Raw genomic sequence first — 18825 nt, forward strand, 5'->3', positions numbered from 1 at the left:
AGTCTTCATTCTGTGACCCAGCAGAGGTATTCCACACAGCATTGGCAGACCAGCTACCAGTAACAAATACAAGAGAAACAAGGAATGACCCAACATTGTCAAAAGCCTACGAAATCACCATGCAAGGATGGCTCGCTTGTGGTAATCCTATGTTTCCAGAGGTCTGAGTGAGACGAGACCAGCTGTCTGTATGTCAAAGGACCCTGATGTGTGGGTGTTGCGTTGTGATTCCCTCTAACCTGTTGCACCAGAGCATCGGAGAATATGCATGAAGGACGCCTGGGTACACAGTCCTGCTGACGGGTCTTGCTGGAGCTACGTGTGGTGGCTGGGAACAGATAGACAGATTGAAGGCTTGACCAAAAGCTGTTCAGGATGCCACAAAATTCAAAATGCACCCCCACTGGCAACTTTACACCCATGGGAGTGGCTGTCATCACCATGGCAAAGAGTGTATACTGACTTTGCTGGGCCATTCATGGACTCCATGTTTCTGATTGCTGTGGATGCTCATTTGAAGAGGCCTGAAATCATATTAATGAAGTCAACCACATCAGAACAGACTGTTCCCGCTCTGAGGACTCTCTTTTCCAAAAATGGCTTACCAGAACAAACAGTGAGTGACAACAGACCACAATACTTGTCAGAAGAGTTCAGACTGTTCATGAAGGAAAATGCCAACACACATTTCAAGACAACTCCTCACCACCCAGCAATAAATGGGTTAGCTGAAAGGTTTATCTAAACCTTCAGGAAGTCCATTAAAGCAATGGACGAGGAGGACATTTCTCTACAGCACAAGGTGGACAACTTCCTTTTTGTGGATAGGAGCTTTGTACATGCGACGACAAATCAAACACCTGAAATGTTGTTCAGGAACAGGAACTTGAGATCTCACATAGACCTCCTGAAACCAGATCTACGGTGGGAAGTGCAGAATAAACAGTTCAGCCAGCTGCCAAGTAAATCAGCAAGGAGTTTTGAGATTGGACAAGAAGCCCTAGAGCGTGATTACCGAGAAGTCATGGACACCCAGTAGGATAGCTAAAAGAACTAGACCACTGATGTACACAGTGGATGTTGGAGATCAGACGTGGAGACGTCAATGTGGACCGGATACTGGATGCTCAGCCAAAGAACACCCCTGAGTCGACTGCATCCAACAAGACGGACACACTCCAGCCACAGGACTTACCTTTCAGTGATGGTCATGTTACCAACAGCAAAGTGACACCTGCAACAGAGAAAGTTGACTTTGACAAGACACCTTCCAAACCCGATGCCACTCCACAGGTCCAGAGATGCCATCCTGAAAGAAACAGAGCGCCACCCAAAGACTGGTATAGCAAAGTTAGTTATAAACTGTTACTTAAAGGAGAAAAATCAACTGAAAACATGTTATTTGCGAAGGCATGGTATTTGAATATGATTTGTTAAAGGGAAATTGAATGATTTGTTACAAATACAGTTTATGATACAATAATCTAAAGGGAGAGGAAGTGTAATGTACGGATCTATTTCTTGTAGCGCAGTGACTCCCCTTAGCATTAATCATTGACTGATAACTTACACAGGCGTATTGATTTGTTGCTCTCTCTGCAAAGTGAATATACTGTACATGTTAACTTCACCTCAGAGTGTGTGCCTTTATTTATTTGATATGTCGTTGTACAGACACAACAATTGGGTATACTTAAAGTGGAGATTGATAGGTTCTTGATTAGTAAGGGCATCAAAGGCTATGGAGAGAAGGCAGGAGAATGGGGTTGAGAGGGATAATAAATCAGCCGTGATGCAATGGCAGAGCAGCCTCGATGGGCTGATTGGCCTAATTCTTTAAATATGTCTTTTGGAGAACGTGCAACTTGCTCTCACAGCAAGAAGTGGTTGCTGTGAAAAGCATTGTTGCATCTGAGGGAGGGCTGGATAAGCATATGTGAGAGAGGGCACTGGACACATGGGTTCCCAACCTGAATACACAATCCCTCGGTTAACAGTAGGGCTCCCTGTCAGACAAAAAGATTGGGAACCCCTGCTTATATTGCACTGGAGCACAAACACAGGCATGGGATGGTTGTACTGAAAAGCCTACGTTTGTGATGCATTCCTATGTAATCCCATGCAATTTGTTTGTCCATTTAAACATAGAATAAACATTGAGCAGTACAGCACAGTACAGACCCTTTGGCCCACAGTGTTGTGCTAGCCTTTTAACCTACTCCAAGAACAATCTAACCCTCCATTTTTTCTATCATCCATGTGCCCATCTCTAAAGTCTCTAAAGACCATCATAGGATATAGGAGCAGAATTAGGCCATTTGGCCCATTGAGGCTACTCTGTCATTTCTTCATAGCTGATCCAATGATGATTTACAGTCATTTCCAGAGGAAAATCAAATGCCACAAAAGTAAAGTGTTGTGCAATTGTTCCCATTCGCAGTCCACCCCGTTATTTCTTTAAAAAGTAATCCATAGCTGTGCAAAAAAATTTTTATTTTTATTAATGTATTGAATCTCGATCAATGAATTAATCCTTTGCTGGAGGAGATGCAGCATTTCGAACTGACGGCGCGCCGTGCGCTTTGACCTTGGCAGCTCTCCGTAGGTAGAGCCCGGGCGTGGTTACCAGGGGGACGGCGCGGCCTAGGCCGGGCCTCCGGGCGTTTGGCGACGTTTCACAGCCGGAGCTGAGCGGGTGGTTGCTCTCCTTGGGACGGGAATGTGGCCGGGCCCGGACCGAGGCAGCGCAAATGGGAAACTTGTTCGGCAAGAAGAAGCGGTCCCGAGTGACCGAGCAAGATAAGGCCGTGCTGGTGAGCGGGATGGAAGGCTGGGGGAGGTGGGGTCGACCCGGGACCGCACGGGGGTCGGGTGGGAAGAAGGCTCTTCCCGGGACAGTAGGGGACGGTGATGGTAGGAGAATGAGGGCACACACCTCTGGGTGCTTCGGCCCTCTCCCCCATCCCCAAGCCGCCGGGTACCCCTGTCCCTGCTCTAGTCCCTCTCAGGCATCTACTGACATAGGGTCTTGCAATTACAACTATCGTTCTCAGCTCCCTACAGCTGTTAAAGTAATTTGGCATCACAGCACGGTTTACGGGTTATTTGGCCGATTGAGTCACCGATTCTATCTATAAGTAGCCCTGCCAGTCTTTCTGAACAGCCCTGCGATTTAATGCACTAATTAAATCTGCTTCCACCACCCTGTATTTTAATTTCGTTGTAGTGTTACAGCCATTTATATCGTAGCTAGACAAATGCCGGAAGAACATGGCTAGTAAGCAGCAGCATCAATGGAAAGTGAAACCAGTTCTGATCGGAAACATTAACTGGTTTCTCTTTCCACAGATGTTGCTTGACTGGCTGAGTGCTTGCAACATTTCTGTTTTCGTTTCCGATCCCAGCAACTGCACTTTTATTTGTTTTTCATCTAACCCATTCGTATTTTCTAGCATTTGGTCTGTAACTTAGTGTATCTTGGCAATTCAAATGTCAGAATCAGGTTTACTATTTACTGGCATTTGTCGTGAAATTTGTTAATTTTGCAGCAACAGTACAATGCAATACATAATAATAGGAAAAAAACTGAACTGCAGTACAGGTATTCAAAGTCCATTCGGAAATCGGATTGCAGAGGGGAAGATGGTCCTGAATTGTTGAGTGTGTGCCTTCAGCTTCTGTACCTCTTTCCTGATAGTAGCAATGAGAAGAGGGTATGTCCTGGTAATGGGGGTTTTTACTGATGGACGCTGCATTTTTGAGGCCTTGCTCTTGAAGATGTCTTGGATACTATGGAGGCTGGTGCCCATGATATTGCTGCCTATGTTTATAATTGGATGCAGCTCACTTTAATCCAGTGCAATAGCCCCCCACCTCCGTATCAAACAGTGATGCAGCCAGTTAGAATGCTCTCCATGGTACCTCTGGAGAAATTTGCGAGTGACGTACCAAATGTCCTCAAACTGATACGATAGGGTCCTTTAAGAGAATCCTGGATAGGTACATGGAGCTTATAAAAATAGAGGGCTATGGGTAATCCTAGGTAATTTCTAAGGTAAGGACCTACTCAGCACAGTTTTGTGGGCCGAAGGGCCTGTATTGTGCTGCAGGTTTTCCATGTTTCTATAAACTCCTGATGAAATATGGCCGCTATTATCCCTTCTTTGTAGCTGCATCAACGAGCTGGGCAGGCTAGATCCTCAGAGATACTGACGCCCAGGAACTTGAAATTGTTCACTCTTCCCACTTCTGAGCCCCCTATGAGGGCTGATGTGTGTTCCCTCGTCTTACCCATTCTGAAGTCCACGTTCAGCTTTGTTCTTACTGATGTTGAGTGCAAGATTGATGTATCACCATATACTACCCTGACATTCATTTTCTTGTGGGTGTACGCAGTACAGTACCAGCGGCCCAAGTTGAATTCCTGCCATTGCCTGTAAGGAGTTTATACGTTCTCTCCGTGTCCATGTGGGGGTTTCCTCCAGGTGTTCCATATTCCACCCACAGTCCAAAGACATACTGGTTGATTGGTTAATTGGTCATTGTAAATTGTCTGTTGATTGGGCTAGGGTTAAATCGGGGGATTGCTGGGTGGTGCGGCTTTGTGAGAAGGGCCTGCCCCACACTGTATCTCAGTAAATAAATGCCCAAGAAACATACTAGAGTCAATGAAAGACCACACACAGATGGACAGACAAAAAAAATGTGCAAAATACAACAGACTGTGCAAATACTAAGTAAATAATAAACACTAAATACTGAGAACATGAGATGAAGAGTTCTTGAAAGTGAGTCCATTGGTTGTGGGAACATTTCAATGATGGGTTGAGTGAAGTTATCTCCACTGGTTCAAGAGCCTGAAGGTTTCAACTTTCTATAGCTTATTTTGATCCTGTACACGCCCTACCTCCAATTCCAGACAGTGATGCAGCCAGTTAGAATGTTCTCCATGGTACATCTCTAGAAATTTGCATGTGATTCTCAGATTGTTCCTTCTTAACTTTATGTAAAGACTCAGTTATTTCCAATGTGGCCTGATGTTAAAGCCCAAGAATTTTAGTTCAGTTTCTTTATTCACGATATTCTCACTGTTACAGAGCCATTGGCCCTGACCCTTTTTGGTTATTGCAGTGTATCTTAGCCATGGGAAAGGTCATCCACCTGAAACATTAGTCTAATATTTTTGTTTACATCTTATTTATCTTTTAAGATTCTACCTGTTCTGTTTAGTTGAGCATTGTTAGGCAAAAAGAAATGTTGAAGTAGGAAGTCTTAAGGATGTTTTCGATTGATCTGACACACATCCTGGAGGCTAAATGTCTAATGATCATGTCCTCTCCAATGCTCAGAGCATAAATAGAAGTGGGAGTAGGACATTCAGCCCCTTGTGTTGAGTCCATTCAGTGAGATCATGGCCAATCTCTTATCTCAGATCCACTTATCTGCACTAATCCCATAATTCTTCAATTCCGCTTTTAAAAATCTGTCTGTGTCTTGAATATACTTAGTGAGTGAATGACCACAGCCCGACTGAGTACAGAATTTCAAAGATTCACTTCACTCTGTAAAGAAATCATTAGTCTTGAATGGCTGAGCCCTTATTTTGAAACTCTGAATTCTGGTTGTAGACATCCCAGTTAGGGAAAATAACAATAAACTACTTTGTCGAATACTTAAGCATTTAATATATTTCAACGAGATTATCTCTCATTTGTCCAAATCTCACCAAGTACTGGCTGATGTGCCTAATCACGTACAATGAACTTTCCAGCCTAGGAATCTTTTTTGAGTTCCTCTATGCCTTTCTTTTGATAGGGAGAGCAGGTCTGTACATTATATTCCAGATGTGGTCTCGTTGGGGCTTTGTGAAATTGAAGCAACAGGCTCTTTGTACTGAAATCCACTCATGTAATGGGGCAGTATATTATTTCCTAATATAAAAAGAAATAGAAGCAGGAATAAGCATTCTGCCAAAGGTTTTGGCCCAAAGCATCATCTGTACTTTTTTCCCATAGATGCTTCCTGGTCTGCTGAGTTCCTCCAGCATTTTGTGTGTGTTGCTCAGATTTCCAGCATTTGCAGAATTTTTCTTGTTTGTGATAAGCATTCAACCGCTCTGTTTTACAAAATGTTCTTGTTTACACATGGATCACCAGTAATTTGCATTGAACTAGAGCACGTTTAAATGTTTATTTTTAATTTATAAAAACAGGAATTTATATATATTAAAAGGTTAAGAGAAAATTTGGTCACAGTAAGCATTCCAAGTTCTTACCAAAGTCCATACACAACTTAAGAAAGGAATTTATTTCTGGAAAAGGAGAAATATATGGAACAGTGGGCTTAATGCAAGAAGAGTAACATTTAGAACAGCAGAGCACAGGCCCTTTGGACCACGAGATTACAAAACACCCATTACTTTAAAAAGATTGAGGTACAATGAGTATGATAAACATTGAATGCTTTTGCTTTCATCTGTTCCCAAGATTAATTTTGAGGGCAGCAGGCTCCCTCTTCACCTGTGTTTGTTCAGACATGTTAGTTGGCAAGCTGGATGCAGTCTTTTGACTGAGTGGTCTTGCATGAGGACAGAAAATCCCTGTCCATACCTTGTTGTTTGTGTGTTAATATGCCTATAGGGGGAAATTGCATCCTTGTCCTACCGTTCCCCAGCATTGGTTGTTTAACTTGAATAATTGTTGGAAGCAGTGGGGGGGAAGAGTAGGTGTTTTGTTTGCTACAAAAAGCCATTATTTCTGTCTGGACATTTTTCGGCTGAGAATTCTGCAAAGCCCAAGTTCACTTACCAAGGTAAAGAACTGAGATGCTTGCAATCAAGTATTATACTAATACTGAATCCCAAGTTGAACGGTCTAGTTAACATGGATGAACTGACATTGAGGTTGACTAAATTTCATTTCATTACGGCTGTGTAACTGGTAGCCTGCAGTTGTCATTGGACAACTGATCAGCTCTTTAGGATGCAGAGGTAGTTCTACTTGTGTGTTTTGAGGAAGGGTTCTGATCTAATTATTGTAGTTATTTTCTGATGGTTATTTCGACAGCATCCACATATTGCACAGATAGAGTCTTGACCTGAACTATCAACTGTCTATTTCCCTTTGTAGATGTTGCCAGACCCAGTGTTGCAAAAGATTGCACAGACTGTTTCAATTGGACAGCAAGAAAAAAGGAATTGCTGACTGTCTTTTGCAGGGCTGTCTGTGCACCAGAGCCAAATAGATTTGCAGTCATCATTTTTATATATGGAAACAAGTTAAGACTGAGAAATACAGAGGCCACTTCATGTGCAAGCTGTTCAGACTAGTTTCTCTGGTAAGAACTGTCTATGGAGTGAAATACTCGCTTTGAATGATCTGATGTGCAGAGTAAGAATGGTATGTTCCCTGACAACAAATTGCTAACTCTTGGACTGTATATTGACAGGGCTGATTGGACATTTCCAGTACTTGGAGAGCATAGAACCACAGCACATAACCTCAGAATAAAAGGATATCCCTTTCAAACAGAGATGAGAAAGAATTTCTTTAGGCCAAAAGACAGGGTCATAGAGCACGGCAGCACAGAAACAGGTCCTTTTGGCCATCGTGCTGAACTGTTATTCTGCCTGGACCCATCAACCAGCACCTGGACCAGTGCATTCCGTGTCCGTGTACTTATCCAAACAACTCTTAAAGGTTGCAGTTAGACCTTCATCCACCACTTCTGCTGGCAGCTCATTTCATGCTTGCACGACCCTCTGTGAAGAAGCCTCTCGGATTCCCCTTAAATATTTCACTTTTCTTCCTTTACCTATGTCCTCTAGTACTAGTCTCACCCAACCTCAGTGGAAAAAGTCTCCATCTATACCCCTCATCATTTTGTATGTCTCTATAAGATATCCTTTCATTCTCCTGTGCTCCAGGGAATAAAGTCCTAGCCGCTGTTTCCTGTAAGCTGTGTAGCTGCATAGCCTTTGCTGCCACGCAGTTGGAATTTTCTTTCATAAATTAAGGTCATGTAAAAGGTCATTCAGACGTGTAAAAAATTCCTGCTCAGAACAATAGATGGTTCGCGCATCTGAAACAAAAAAAATTGGAGTGAACTTTGGTCCTAGTCTATTCAACCTTTCCCTATAACTCAGGTACTCAAGTCCCAGAACATCCTTGTAACTATTCTCTGTAAATGTACATTTACTCTTTCAATCATATTGCTCTCTTTCCTGTCAGTAGGTGACCAGAACTGCACACAATACTTGGCCTTACCAAAGTTATACAACACATCATCAAAGACACACTATCCCTACCACAAAGCATTGTGGTGGCTGCATTATGCTGTGGGGATGCTTCACTGCAGCAGGCCCTGGAAGGCTTGTGAAGGTAGAGGGTCAAATGAATGTAGCAAAATACAGGGAAATCCTGGAGGAAAACTTGATGCTGTTTGCAAGAGAACTGCAACTTGGGTGAAGATTTTTTCCCCCCATCAAGACAATGACCCAAGCATAAAGCCAAAGCTACACAGAAATGGCTTAATAATAACAAAGTTAATGTCCTAGAGTGGCCAAGTCAGAGACCAGACCTCAATCCAATTGAAAATTTGTGGCAGGACTTGAAAAGGGCTGTTTACTCCTGATCCCCATGCAATCTGAAAGCAAGAGCCTTTTTCTGTTGATCAGTGTAAAAAAAAGCCAAATAAAATCCATTGTGATTCAGTGAGAGGTTTGAATACTTTTTATAGGTACTATAACACAGAAACAGGTTCTTCTACCCATCTAGTTTGGGCCAAACTATTATTTTGCTTAGTCCCATTGGCCTCCACCTGGACCATAGCCTTCCATACCTTTCCCATCCATGTACTTGTCCAAACTTCTCTTAAGTGTTGCAGTCTATCCCACATCCACCACCACTTCTGGCAGTTTAGTCCACATCTGTACCACCTGTACTTATATCTTTTCTGTAAATAGGTGACTAGAACTGCACACAATACTAGGCCTCACCAATGTCTTATAAAATTTGAACATAACATTCCAATTTATGTGCTCAATGCCTAGATTTATGAAGCCAATGTACCAAAATCTTCTTTATGACTCTACAATCAACAAAAAAACTGCACATAACAAGACAAACAACCACTGTGTGCAAAAGACTCTGCAAATGCAAATAATAACCCAAAATATAATAATCAATAACCAATAAATATTGGGAGCATGAGATGAAAAGTGCTTGAAGTGAGTCCATTGATTATGGGAACAGTTTGGTGATGGGACAGTTGAAGTTACACCCTCTGGCCCAAGAGCCTGATGGTTGAGGGGTGATAGGCCTTGGACCTTATTGATTAGTTTTGAGGGGATGATAGTATTGAATGCAGAGCTGTAGACAATGAAGAGTATCTTTACTGTCCAGATGTTCCAGAGTTGAGTGAAGAGCCAATGGAATGGCATTTCCTGTTGACCTGTAGTGACAGTAAGCAAATTGGAGCGGATTCAAGTCGCTTCTCAGACAGGGTTTTGTTAACAATCTCTCAAAGCACTTTATCACAGTGGATATAAGTGCTACTGGACGATAATCCTTAAGGCAGGTTACTAAGGCACTGATATAATTGAAGCCTTGCTATCCTTTTGCTCTTAATATAGCTGTAGAAACCCCTGGATTCTCCTTCACCTGCTAGAGCTACCTCATGCCTTCTTTTAGCCCTCCTGATTTTTCTTAAGTGCTTCTTGCATTAAATACTCGTCAAGTACTTAATTTGCCCCATCCTGCTTATACCTGCAATACACCACCTTTTTCTTAAGCAGAACCTCAATGTCTCTTGAAAAACAAGTTCCCTAAACCTGTTATCCTTACCTTTATTCTGACAGGAACATGCAAACTCTGTACTCTCAGAATTTCACTTTTTAAGTACATCTGCCAGAAAACAATGTGCCCCAATCCACACCTGCCTGATCCTTCCTTGTACCATCAAAATTGGCCTTTCTCCAGTTTAGAATCTTAGCCAGAGGGCCAGACCTATCCTTTTCCATAATTATATCAAAACTAGGGTATTATGATCACTGGGTGCAAAGTGTTCCCCTACACAAACTTCTGTCATCTGCCCTGTCTCATTTCCTAATAGGAGATTCAGTATGGCACTCTTTAGTTAGGACCTCTATGTACTGATAAAGGATACTTTCTTGAGCACATTTGACAACTAACCCATCTAGCCCTTTTATAGTATGGGAGGCAATATGTTGAGAGCTAAAATCACCTATTGTCACAATCCTCAAGTTTTCCTTAAATATTTTACCTTTCATCCTTACTCCATGACCTCATAATTTTGTACATCTTTATCAAATCTTTCATTCCAGGGAAGGCATTCTAGGGCAGGGCTTCCCAACCTTTTTTTATGCCATGGACCAATACCATTAAGCAAGGGGTCCATGGTCCTCAGAATGGGAACCCCTGCTCTAGGAAATAGTCCTAACCTATTCAACCTTTTCCTATAATTTAAGTTCTCAAGTCCTGGCAACATCCTTGTAAATCCTTCAATCTTATCAATTAATATCTTTCCTGTAGATAGGTAACTAGAACTGCACACAAGACTCCAAATTTGGCTTCACCAACGTCTTATATAACTTCAATACCACTTACTTAGGTTAATATCTATCAGATTCCTTTAAAAGCTCTCTCACCTTTCCCAACAATAGTAGAAAATCTGCATTGCAGAATGGTACTATTTGGGTCCATACTTTGTGTACTAGTTTAGTAAAGTGCTACCTAACCCACTCCTACCTTCCAGCTCCAGGTCCATAGAAATGAGATCGTGGCCCTTGAAGCATATGTCCTTAGTACATTTCAAATTTGACATGTGTTTCTGCCTTGCAGCCCTTTTCCATCAGTTAGTTTGAAACCCTTACTACCTCTTGGGGGCTGAGGTTGTTTTTCTCCTCTGCTAATTCTTAGAAACATAGAAAACCTACAGCACAATACAGGCCCTTCAGCCCACAATGCTGTGCCGAACATGTACTTTAGAAATTACCTCGGGTCACCCATAGCCCTCTGTTTTTCAAAGCTCCATGTACCTATCCAGGAGTCTCTTAAAAGACTCTACCATATCCGCCTCTACCACCGTTGCCAGCAGCCCATTCCACGCACTCACCACTCTGCGTAAAAAAAAAATGTAGCAACATCTCCTCTGTACCTTAAAACTGTGCCCTCACGTGTTAGCCATTTGAGTCCTGAGAAAAAGCCTCTGCCTTTCCACACAATGCCTTTTATCTTATACACCTGTGTCAGGTCACCTCTCATCCTCCATCACTCCAAGGAGAGAAGGCCGAGTTCATTCAACCTATTCTCATAAGGCATGCTCCCCAATCCAGGCAACATCCTTGTAAATCTCCTCTGCACCCTTTCTATAGTTTCCACATCCTTCCTATAGTGAGGTGACCAGAACTGAGCACAGTACTCCAAGTGGGTTCTGACCAGGGTCCTACGTAGCTGTAACATTACCTCTCGGCTCTTAAGCTCAATCGCATGGTTGATGAAGGCCAATGCACAGTATGCCTTCTTAACCACAGAGTCAATCTGTGCAGCAGCTTTGAGTGTCCTATGGACTCAGACCCCAAGACCCTCTGATCCTCCACACTGCCAAAGTCTTACCATTGATACTATATTCCGCCATTATATTTGACCTACCAAAATGAACCACCTCACACTTATCTGGGTTGCCACTTCTCAGCCTAGTTTTGCATCCTATCGATGTCCCGCTGTAACCTCTGACAGCCCTCCACACTGTCCACAACACCCCCAACCTTTGTGACTTCTACCAGATTATATTGAAACTACATCTTGTTCGTGGAAATAGGTTCTTCCCATTTTCTCTCATTTTGAACATCTCATTAAATTTCCCCTTAGCCACCTCTGTTTAAAAAAATATAACCTTGGCCAATCTTGCCTCTTGGCTTCTATTTTCCACTTGTGACAACAAACTCAAATATCAGAGCACACTCTCTGGTGGAATCACATATTTCATCAAATTTAACCAGAATGGTATTAATTACAGAAACTGTGGTGAAACTTACAACATGATATATAGTTCCATTTTCATTGCTGGTTAGTATATGTTCTTGAACAATATGAAATCTGTAGTTTATTTTTTAATATAATATTGTCACATTTATTCATGTTTTGTGCTTAAAATTTTCAGCTCTGAACTGATTCCTCAATTTATGGACTCACTTTCAAGGACTCTGCAACTTATGTTCTCAGTATTATTTATTTACTTATTTTTTTTAATTGTCCAATTTGTGTTTTGCACTTTGGCTATTTGTCAATATTCATCTTTCTGTAGTTTTTTAAAATATAGATTCAAATGTATTTCTTAGTTTTAGTGTGAATGCCTGCATGAAAATGAATCTCAAGAGAGTAAATGGCGACATATACATACTTTGATAATTAATTTAATTTGACCTTTTGAAGTTGGTGTTAGAAGGAAATCCAATTTAAACTATATATATTTACACCACTAGGGGGTGCTATTGCCCAAACGGTAGCCTACTCAGCTTTCAAATGGCTTTATGAATTCACTGGCATCTCTTATGAAATTTGTTCTGTGGCAGTAGTACATTGCAATACATCATTTCAAGCAACTAGAAATTATAATAAGTGTGTGTATATCTATATTATATGAATTAAATAAGAGTAGTGCAAAAAGAGGTAGTAAGGTGGTATTCATGGGTATGTTGTCCATTCAGAAATCTGATGGCAGAAGGAAAGAAGCTGTTCCTGAAATGGTGAGTGTGTATCTTCAGGCTCATTTATCTCCTCCTTGATGGCAGCAAATGAGAAGATGGCATGCATTGGGTGGGTGAAGGGGATCCTTAAAGATGGATGCTGCCTTTATGAGACATCACCTTTTGAAGGTGTCCTCAATGCTGGGGAGACTAATGCTCGTGATGGAGCTGTCTGAGTTTATTACTTACTGCAGCTTTTTCCGATCCTGTGCAATGGCCCCTCCATACCAGTGGACGGTGATGGTGATGCAACCAGCTGGAATGCTCTCCACGATACAGCTGAGGAAATTTGCAAGTCACCTCCTGTAACTCCAAATGAAATATACCCACTGTCGTACCTTCTTTGTAATTGCATCGATAAGTAGGGCCCAGGATAGATCTTCGGAGATATTGACACTCAGGAACTTGAAGCTGCTCACCCTTTCCACTGCTGATCCCTCGATGAGGATTGGTGTGTGTTCAGTGTACGCTTTCGGGGCCTGATGCCTTGTGAAGGTTCACCATCTTGAAAGATGTTTTGATGTCAGCCTCCAAGACAGAGATGAAAGAATCACCAGATGCTGCAGGGATTTGCACAGGTGTATTTTTATTCTCCCTTTAAAAGCATGAATAAAAGTCATGGCATTGACCTGGGAGTGAAACATCACAGCCATTCGTGATGTTAGGATTCGTGGCTAATATGCGAGGGCACAGTTTTAAGGTACTTGGAAGTAGGTACAGAGGAGATGTCGGGTAAGTTTTTTACGCAAAGAGTAATGAGTGTGTGGAATGGGCTGCTGGCTGATACAATAGGGTCTTTTAAGAGACTCCTGGGTAGGTGCATGGAGCTTAGAAAAACAGAGGGCTAAAGGTAACCCTAGGTAATTTCTAAAGTACGTACAAGTTTGGCACAGCATTGTGGGCCAAAGGGCCTGTATTGTGCTGTAGGTTTTTCTATGTTTCTATGATTCACCTTGTAGGAAGTAATGGCCTGCAAACCCTGCCAGAACTGATGTGCTTCCAATTCCGTCTCTAACTTCAATTGGAATTGTTTTCTTTCACTCTTAAAATAACCTTCCATTGGTCATACCTGGACAGTTTGTATAAAGCTGGATCTATGTTCTCACCCTCAGCAAACTACGAATTTCTTGGTTCATCCACGGCTTTTAGTTTGGGTATGTCTGGTATATTCTTGAAGGCATACACTCATCCACTCAGACCTCGATGAAGTTGGTGACTACTGTGGCGTATTTATTCAGATTCGAAGATGGGTCCCTAAGTGTCCTGTCTACTGACTCAAAGCAGTCCTGTAAGCACTCCTTGCCTCCCTTGACCATACCTTCTTGGTCCTCATCATTGGTGCTGTGGTCTTTAGTTTCTGCCTATATGCTGCACGTAGAGGTACAGCCAGGTGATCGGACGTTCCAGAGTGTGGGCATGTGATGGCACACTTAGTGTTCTTGATGGTGGCATAATTATGGTCAACTGCATTGGCTCCTCTGGTTCCATGGGTGATATGTTATCAGAGCTGAAGTTGGTCTGATTGAAACTCCCTGCAATGATAGAGAAGGCATCTGGGTGTGCTGTTTCGTGACTGCTGATCACAGTGCTCAACTCTTCCAGTGCCTGCCTGACGTTGACTAGAGGTGGAATGTATACCGCTTTCCCTTTAGAACAAAGACAAGGAAAAATTTCTTTAGTCAGAGGGTGGTAAATCTGTCCAAATCGTTGTCGAAGACAGCTGTGGCGGAATAGTCATTGAGTATATTTAAATCAGAGGTTGTTAAGTTCTTGATTAGTAAAGACATCAAAGGCTATGGGGAGAAAACTGGAGAATGGGGTTGAGAAAGATAATAGATCAGCCACGATGGGTCGAATGGCCTGATCCTACTCCTGTGTCTTATGGTCTTATCTTTCGGCTAATATTACCTTACAGGTCGTTTATCGCGTTAATGTTTGTGGGACTTTGCTATTGTGTTCAAAGTTTGGTATCGTATTTGTCTGGCAATCAAACTTCAACAAATATAAAAGACAACTTAAAAACCAGATTCACCACCCTCTGGCTAAAGAAATTCCTCCTCCTCTCTCTTCTAAAGGGATGTCCTTGTGTTTTGAGGCTGTGCTCTCTGGCCCGACACACCTCCACTATAGGAAACATCCTCTCCACGTCTGCTCTATCCAGGCCTTTTACTATGTGATAGGTTTCATTAAGAACTCCCTCTTTCTTCTAATGCTTTCTCATTACATACCATGTAATAATGAGAAAATACACTGTGCTTTTATAGCCTTTGATTGACTTGACCATCTTTTCATCTTGCTCCATAATTCCTTTTAAATTCCAACTGCACGGTGCCACCAATACTTGACTCCACTCCTACCACTGTGCTCAATATAACTTAATCTTATGAACAGTGGATTGATTGCCCTAGCTTAATGCCACGTCCCCTTGGTAGGCATTATGTCAGCTTTTGTATATTTGATAATATCCTTGATTCTGACTACAAGTATGATTTTAGTCTGGATGAACAAGATTTTTCTCCAACTTAATGTGACAATTCATCCATTAAGTGCTTTTCAAGTATGGTATCCTATTTAACTAGTAGCATAGCTTCAGATATGTTATTTTACCTCACTGGATGAGTTTATATGGCCTTCTTCCTCCGGATGTATGCACAACCATCTCCAGGTAAGAGCTGGGTAGTTGCACTCTTCTGCCATCTCCACTGCAATTAATGGCTGGAAGTCCTTGAAATCAGCTAGATTAAATAAACCAAACATCATTCTGCCACCTTTTACATTACTTAGTAATGTAGATTTGTATTAATATTTTACTTTTGTTAATTCTTTAAATTTTTATCTTTCTAGCAATTAAAACAGCAACGTGACAAACTGAAGCAGTACCAGAAGAGGATTGGTATTCAGCTAGAAAAGGAACGGCAGCTTGCTCGGCAGTTGCTGCGCAATGGAAAGAAGGAGTGAGTATTGCAGGAAATAAAGGAGCTAATTATTTGTGAGAATTTAAATTGGGTACTTTTCCACAGTGCCCAACTTCAGTCTTGTGGCTGCTTATTACCATATTCATCCCAGAATAGATGCTCGGATACTTGGATTGCAAATGCCTTCCTTTTAAATTTGTTTCTCACATGAGAACAGGAGAGGGCAATTTAATTCTTGAATTGAAAAATCCATTCCTATCCATTTGAAATTTTGAATCAACTTAACTTTCGCAGGTTTTTGAAGAAGATACTAAGGTTTGTGTGAGGCATTTCCTGATACCACCTTTGAACGGCCAAGTTCCAACCTTGGATTTATGGTTCCTTATACTCCCTGCCAAATGCTTTAATGATCTTAAACACTTAATTTAGATTATTCACTGAAAAATAGGAGATCAAGGAGTTAAAGTTTAGACTATGCAACAGTTCTCAAAATTGAATCCTTTTGAATTATAGTATCATTTTGGTCATAGAGTCATAGAGCACGACAGCACAGAAACTGTACTTCATAATTACATCTGCTATCCCAGTATTTCAACTTGGGTTGCTGGTCTTTATTTGTACATTGTTTCATGATAACAGAATACTGCTGGAGTGTAATTGACAAAGGAGCAGAATTAGGCCATTTGGCCCATTCAGTCTGCTCTGCCATTCCATCATGGCTGATTTATTATTCTTCTCAACTCCATTCTCCTGCCTTCTCCCTGAAACTTTTAAGGCCCTTACTAATCAAAATTCAAAGTGCATTTGTAATCGAAGTATATATACATCATACAACCTTGAGATTTGTCTCCTAATAGGCAGCCATGAAACAAAAATACCCAAAAGAACCCATTTTTAAAAAAAGAGGACCGTCGAACACCCAATGTGTGGAGGGAAAAAAAACATCATGCAAGCAGTAAGCATGAGCAAATAGCGTTCTGAACTGAGGTCCACAGAATCCGTCCCCAGACCCTTAGTACAGCACAGAGCGGAGCAGCGAGCTGAAATGGCCCATACCTCACCTGGGGCCCTGACACTCTGACCTTTTCAGTCTGGCCTGGTGCTTAAATTGTCGTCCAGACATCGGGTCCAGTTGCTTCAGTACGCTTTGAGGCCTGGACCCCGCCACCTCGATTCAACCTGTGCCCGACCTCTCTGATTCAGTCCTGCGCCTAAATTGTCATCCAGACATCGGGTTCAGTTGCTTCAGTACGCTCTGTGGCCTTGACCCCGCCACCTCGATTCGACCTGTTCCTGACTTTCCCATATGGCCTGATGCTTAAATTGAACTTCGGGTCTTCACTCTCAGCGATGGGCCCACTGGCTCAATTCAGTTCTGCCACGCTGAATTCCCTCCAAGTCCACAGGGAGACAACAGACTATTGTTTGTGATGATCATTTACCAGAAAGAATGATTAACGGAGTATTTAGTAGATTTCCTTGTTTCATTAGCCACCAGCCAGAAGTCGCTGATATTCACCAGCATCTTCTAAAATTGGAAGAAGCTATCAACCTCCGCTTTAAATATACCCAATGACTTGGCCTCCGTAGCCATCTGTAACATTGAATTCCACAGATTCACCACTCTCTGGTTAAAAAATTTTGTCCTCATCTCTGTTCTGAAGGGACATCCTTCAATTCTGAGACTGAGCCCTCTGGACTTAGATTCTTCCGCTATTGAAAACATCCTCTCCATGTCCACACTATGTAAGCCTCTCAATATTTTTCAGGTTTCAATGAGATATCCCCACATTCCTAAACTCCCACAAGATCAGACCCGGAGCCATCAAACAGTCCTCATACGTTATTTAGATCTTTTGTAGCACCTTGATAGTATGTGACTGACTGACATCTTTGTCGATTGTTAGTCAGGGTTGTTAGCTGCACTTTGGGTATCAGTCCAGCAGATTGTTCTGTCTGGGATTCTGGTGTTGTGAGAGTTATCTCATCCAGGCAGGAGTAGCATAGGTTGGTGAGTGAGGTTGCTCATTCATTACCGGCAGCTAAACCTCTGAAAATTGAGACTTGGCCAGCTCAGTCGCTAACACTGCTACCAAGCAACTTGTGCTGATAAGTTCTGAATCCCTCTCCCCATCCCTTGCCTAATCTGGAAAACATTTTATGCCTGTGTCGCCCTAGTTGTTTCCTTCAAAAAGCAGCAACTTTAAGCATTTACAATGAACAAAATGGTCAAAGCTGTAAAGAATTGTTTGCATTTGCTTGATTTATTGTCCTTGGAGATGTTTCAATAAGTGTAAAGATTTCTACAAAAGTATGCTAGCAGAGATCATGGCAAGCTTACTTTGTTACTTAATTGAAGTCAAATCAACAAAACAGACATCATTCATTTTGAGAGGACTAAAATACAAAGACAAGGATGTAATGCTGAGGCTTTATAAGCATTGGTCAGACCACACTTGGAGAGTAGTGAGCAGTTTTGGGCCCGTTATCTAAGGAAGAATGTTCTGATATTGGAGAGGATCCAGAGAGCGTTCACAAGAATGACCCCGGCAATGAAAGGGTTAATGAACGCCGAGTGTTCATGGCGCTGGGCCTGTAGTCACTGGAATTTGGAAGAATGAAGGGGTTGGGGGGGGGGGGTGGATCTCATTGAAACCTATCCAATGTTGAAAGGCCTAGATAGAGTAGACGTGGAGAAGATGTTTCCTACAGTGGGGGGAGTCCAGGACCACAGGGCACAACCTCAGAATACAAGGACATTCCTTTAGAATAGAGATGAGGATTTTCTTTAACCAGAGGGTGGTGAATTTGTGGAATTTATTTGCTTGGCTGTGGAGGCCAAGTCATTGGGTATATTTAAAGCAGAGGTTGATTGGTAAGGGGGGGGTCAAAGGTTATGGGGAGAATGGGGTTGGGAGGGATAATAAATCAGCCATGGTAGAATGGCACAGAAGACTTGATAGGCTGAATGGCCTAATTCTGCTCTTTTGTCTTATGGTCTTATTCTGGACTTGAATGCTCCCTATAAAGAATCTTTTTTAATTTTCTCAGGAAAGCCAAGCTCCTGCTCAAGAAAAAACGATACCAGGAGCAACTTCTTGATAAAACTGAAGTTCAGATTAGTAATCTTGAACACATGGTAAG

At 42.0% G+C, this 18825-nt stretch overlaps 1 protein-coding gene and 1 long non-coding RNA gene across 2 annotated transcripts in view; one reads left to right on the top strand and one right to left on the bottom strand.

Annotated features, from left to right (window-relative positions):
• Positions 1–2600: 2600 nt before the first annotated feature.
• chmp6b (charged multivesicular body protein 6b) overlaps positions 2601–18825 on the top strand; it is a 29045-nt gene continuing 12820 nt past the window's right edge. The window contains exons 1-3 of the mRNA XM_073026288.1: positions 2601–2813; positions 15611–15720; positions 18733–18820. Coding sequence (XP_072882389.1) covers positions 2751–2813; positions 15611–15720; positions 18733–18820 — 261 coding nt within the window. The 5' untranslated portion in view covers positions 2601–2750. The remainder of the gene's footprint in view (positions 2814–15610; positions 15721–18732; positions 18821–18825) is intronic.
• On the bottom strand, positions 6186–17260 carry LOC140714755 (uncharacterized). Its single transcript, XR_012095991.1, has 3 exons — positions 16743–17260; positions 15374–15501; positions 6186–14412 (listed from the first exon to the last, which is right to left on the bottom strand). It is a non-coding gene; the product is annotated as an uncharacterized lncRNA (long non-coding RNA).

Source organism: Hemitrygon akajei, chromosome 22 (assembly GCF_048418815.1).
Source record: "Hemitrygon akajei chromosome 22, sHemAka1.3, whole genome shotgun sequence".
Classification (NCBI taxonomy): Eukaryota; Metazoa; Chordata; class Chondrichthyes; order Myliobatiformes; family Dasyatidae; genus Hemitrygon; species Hemitrygon akajei.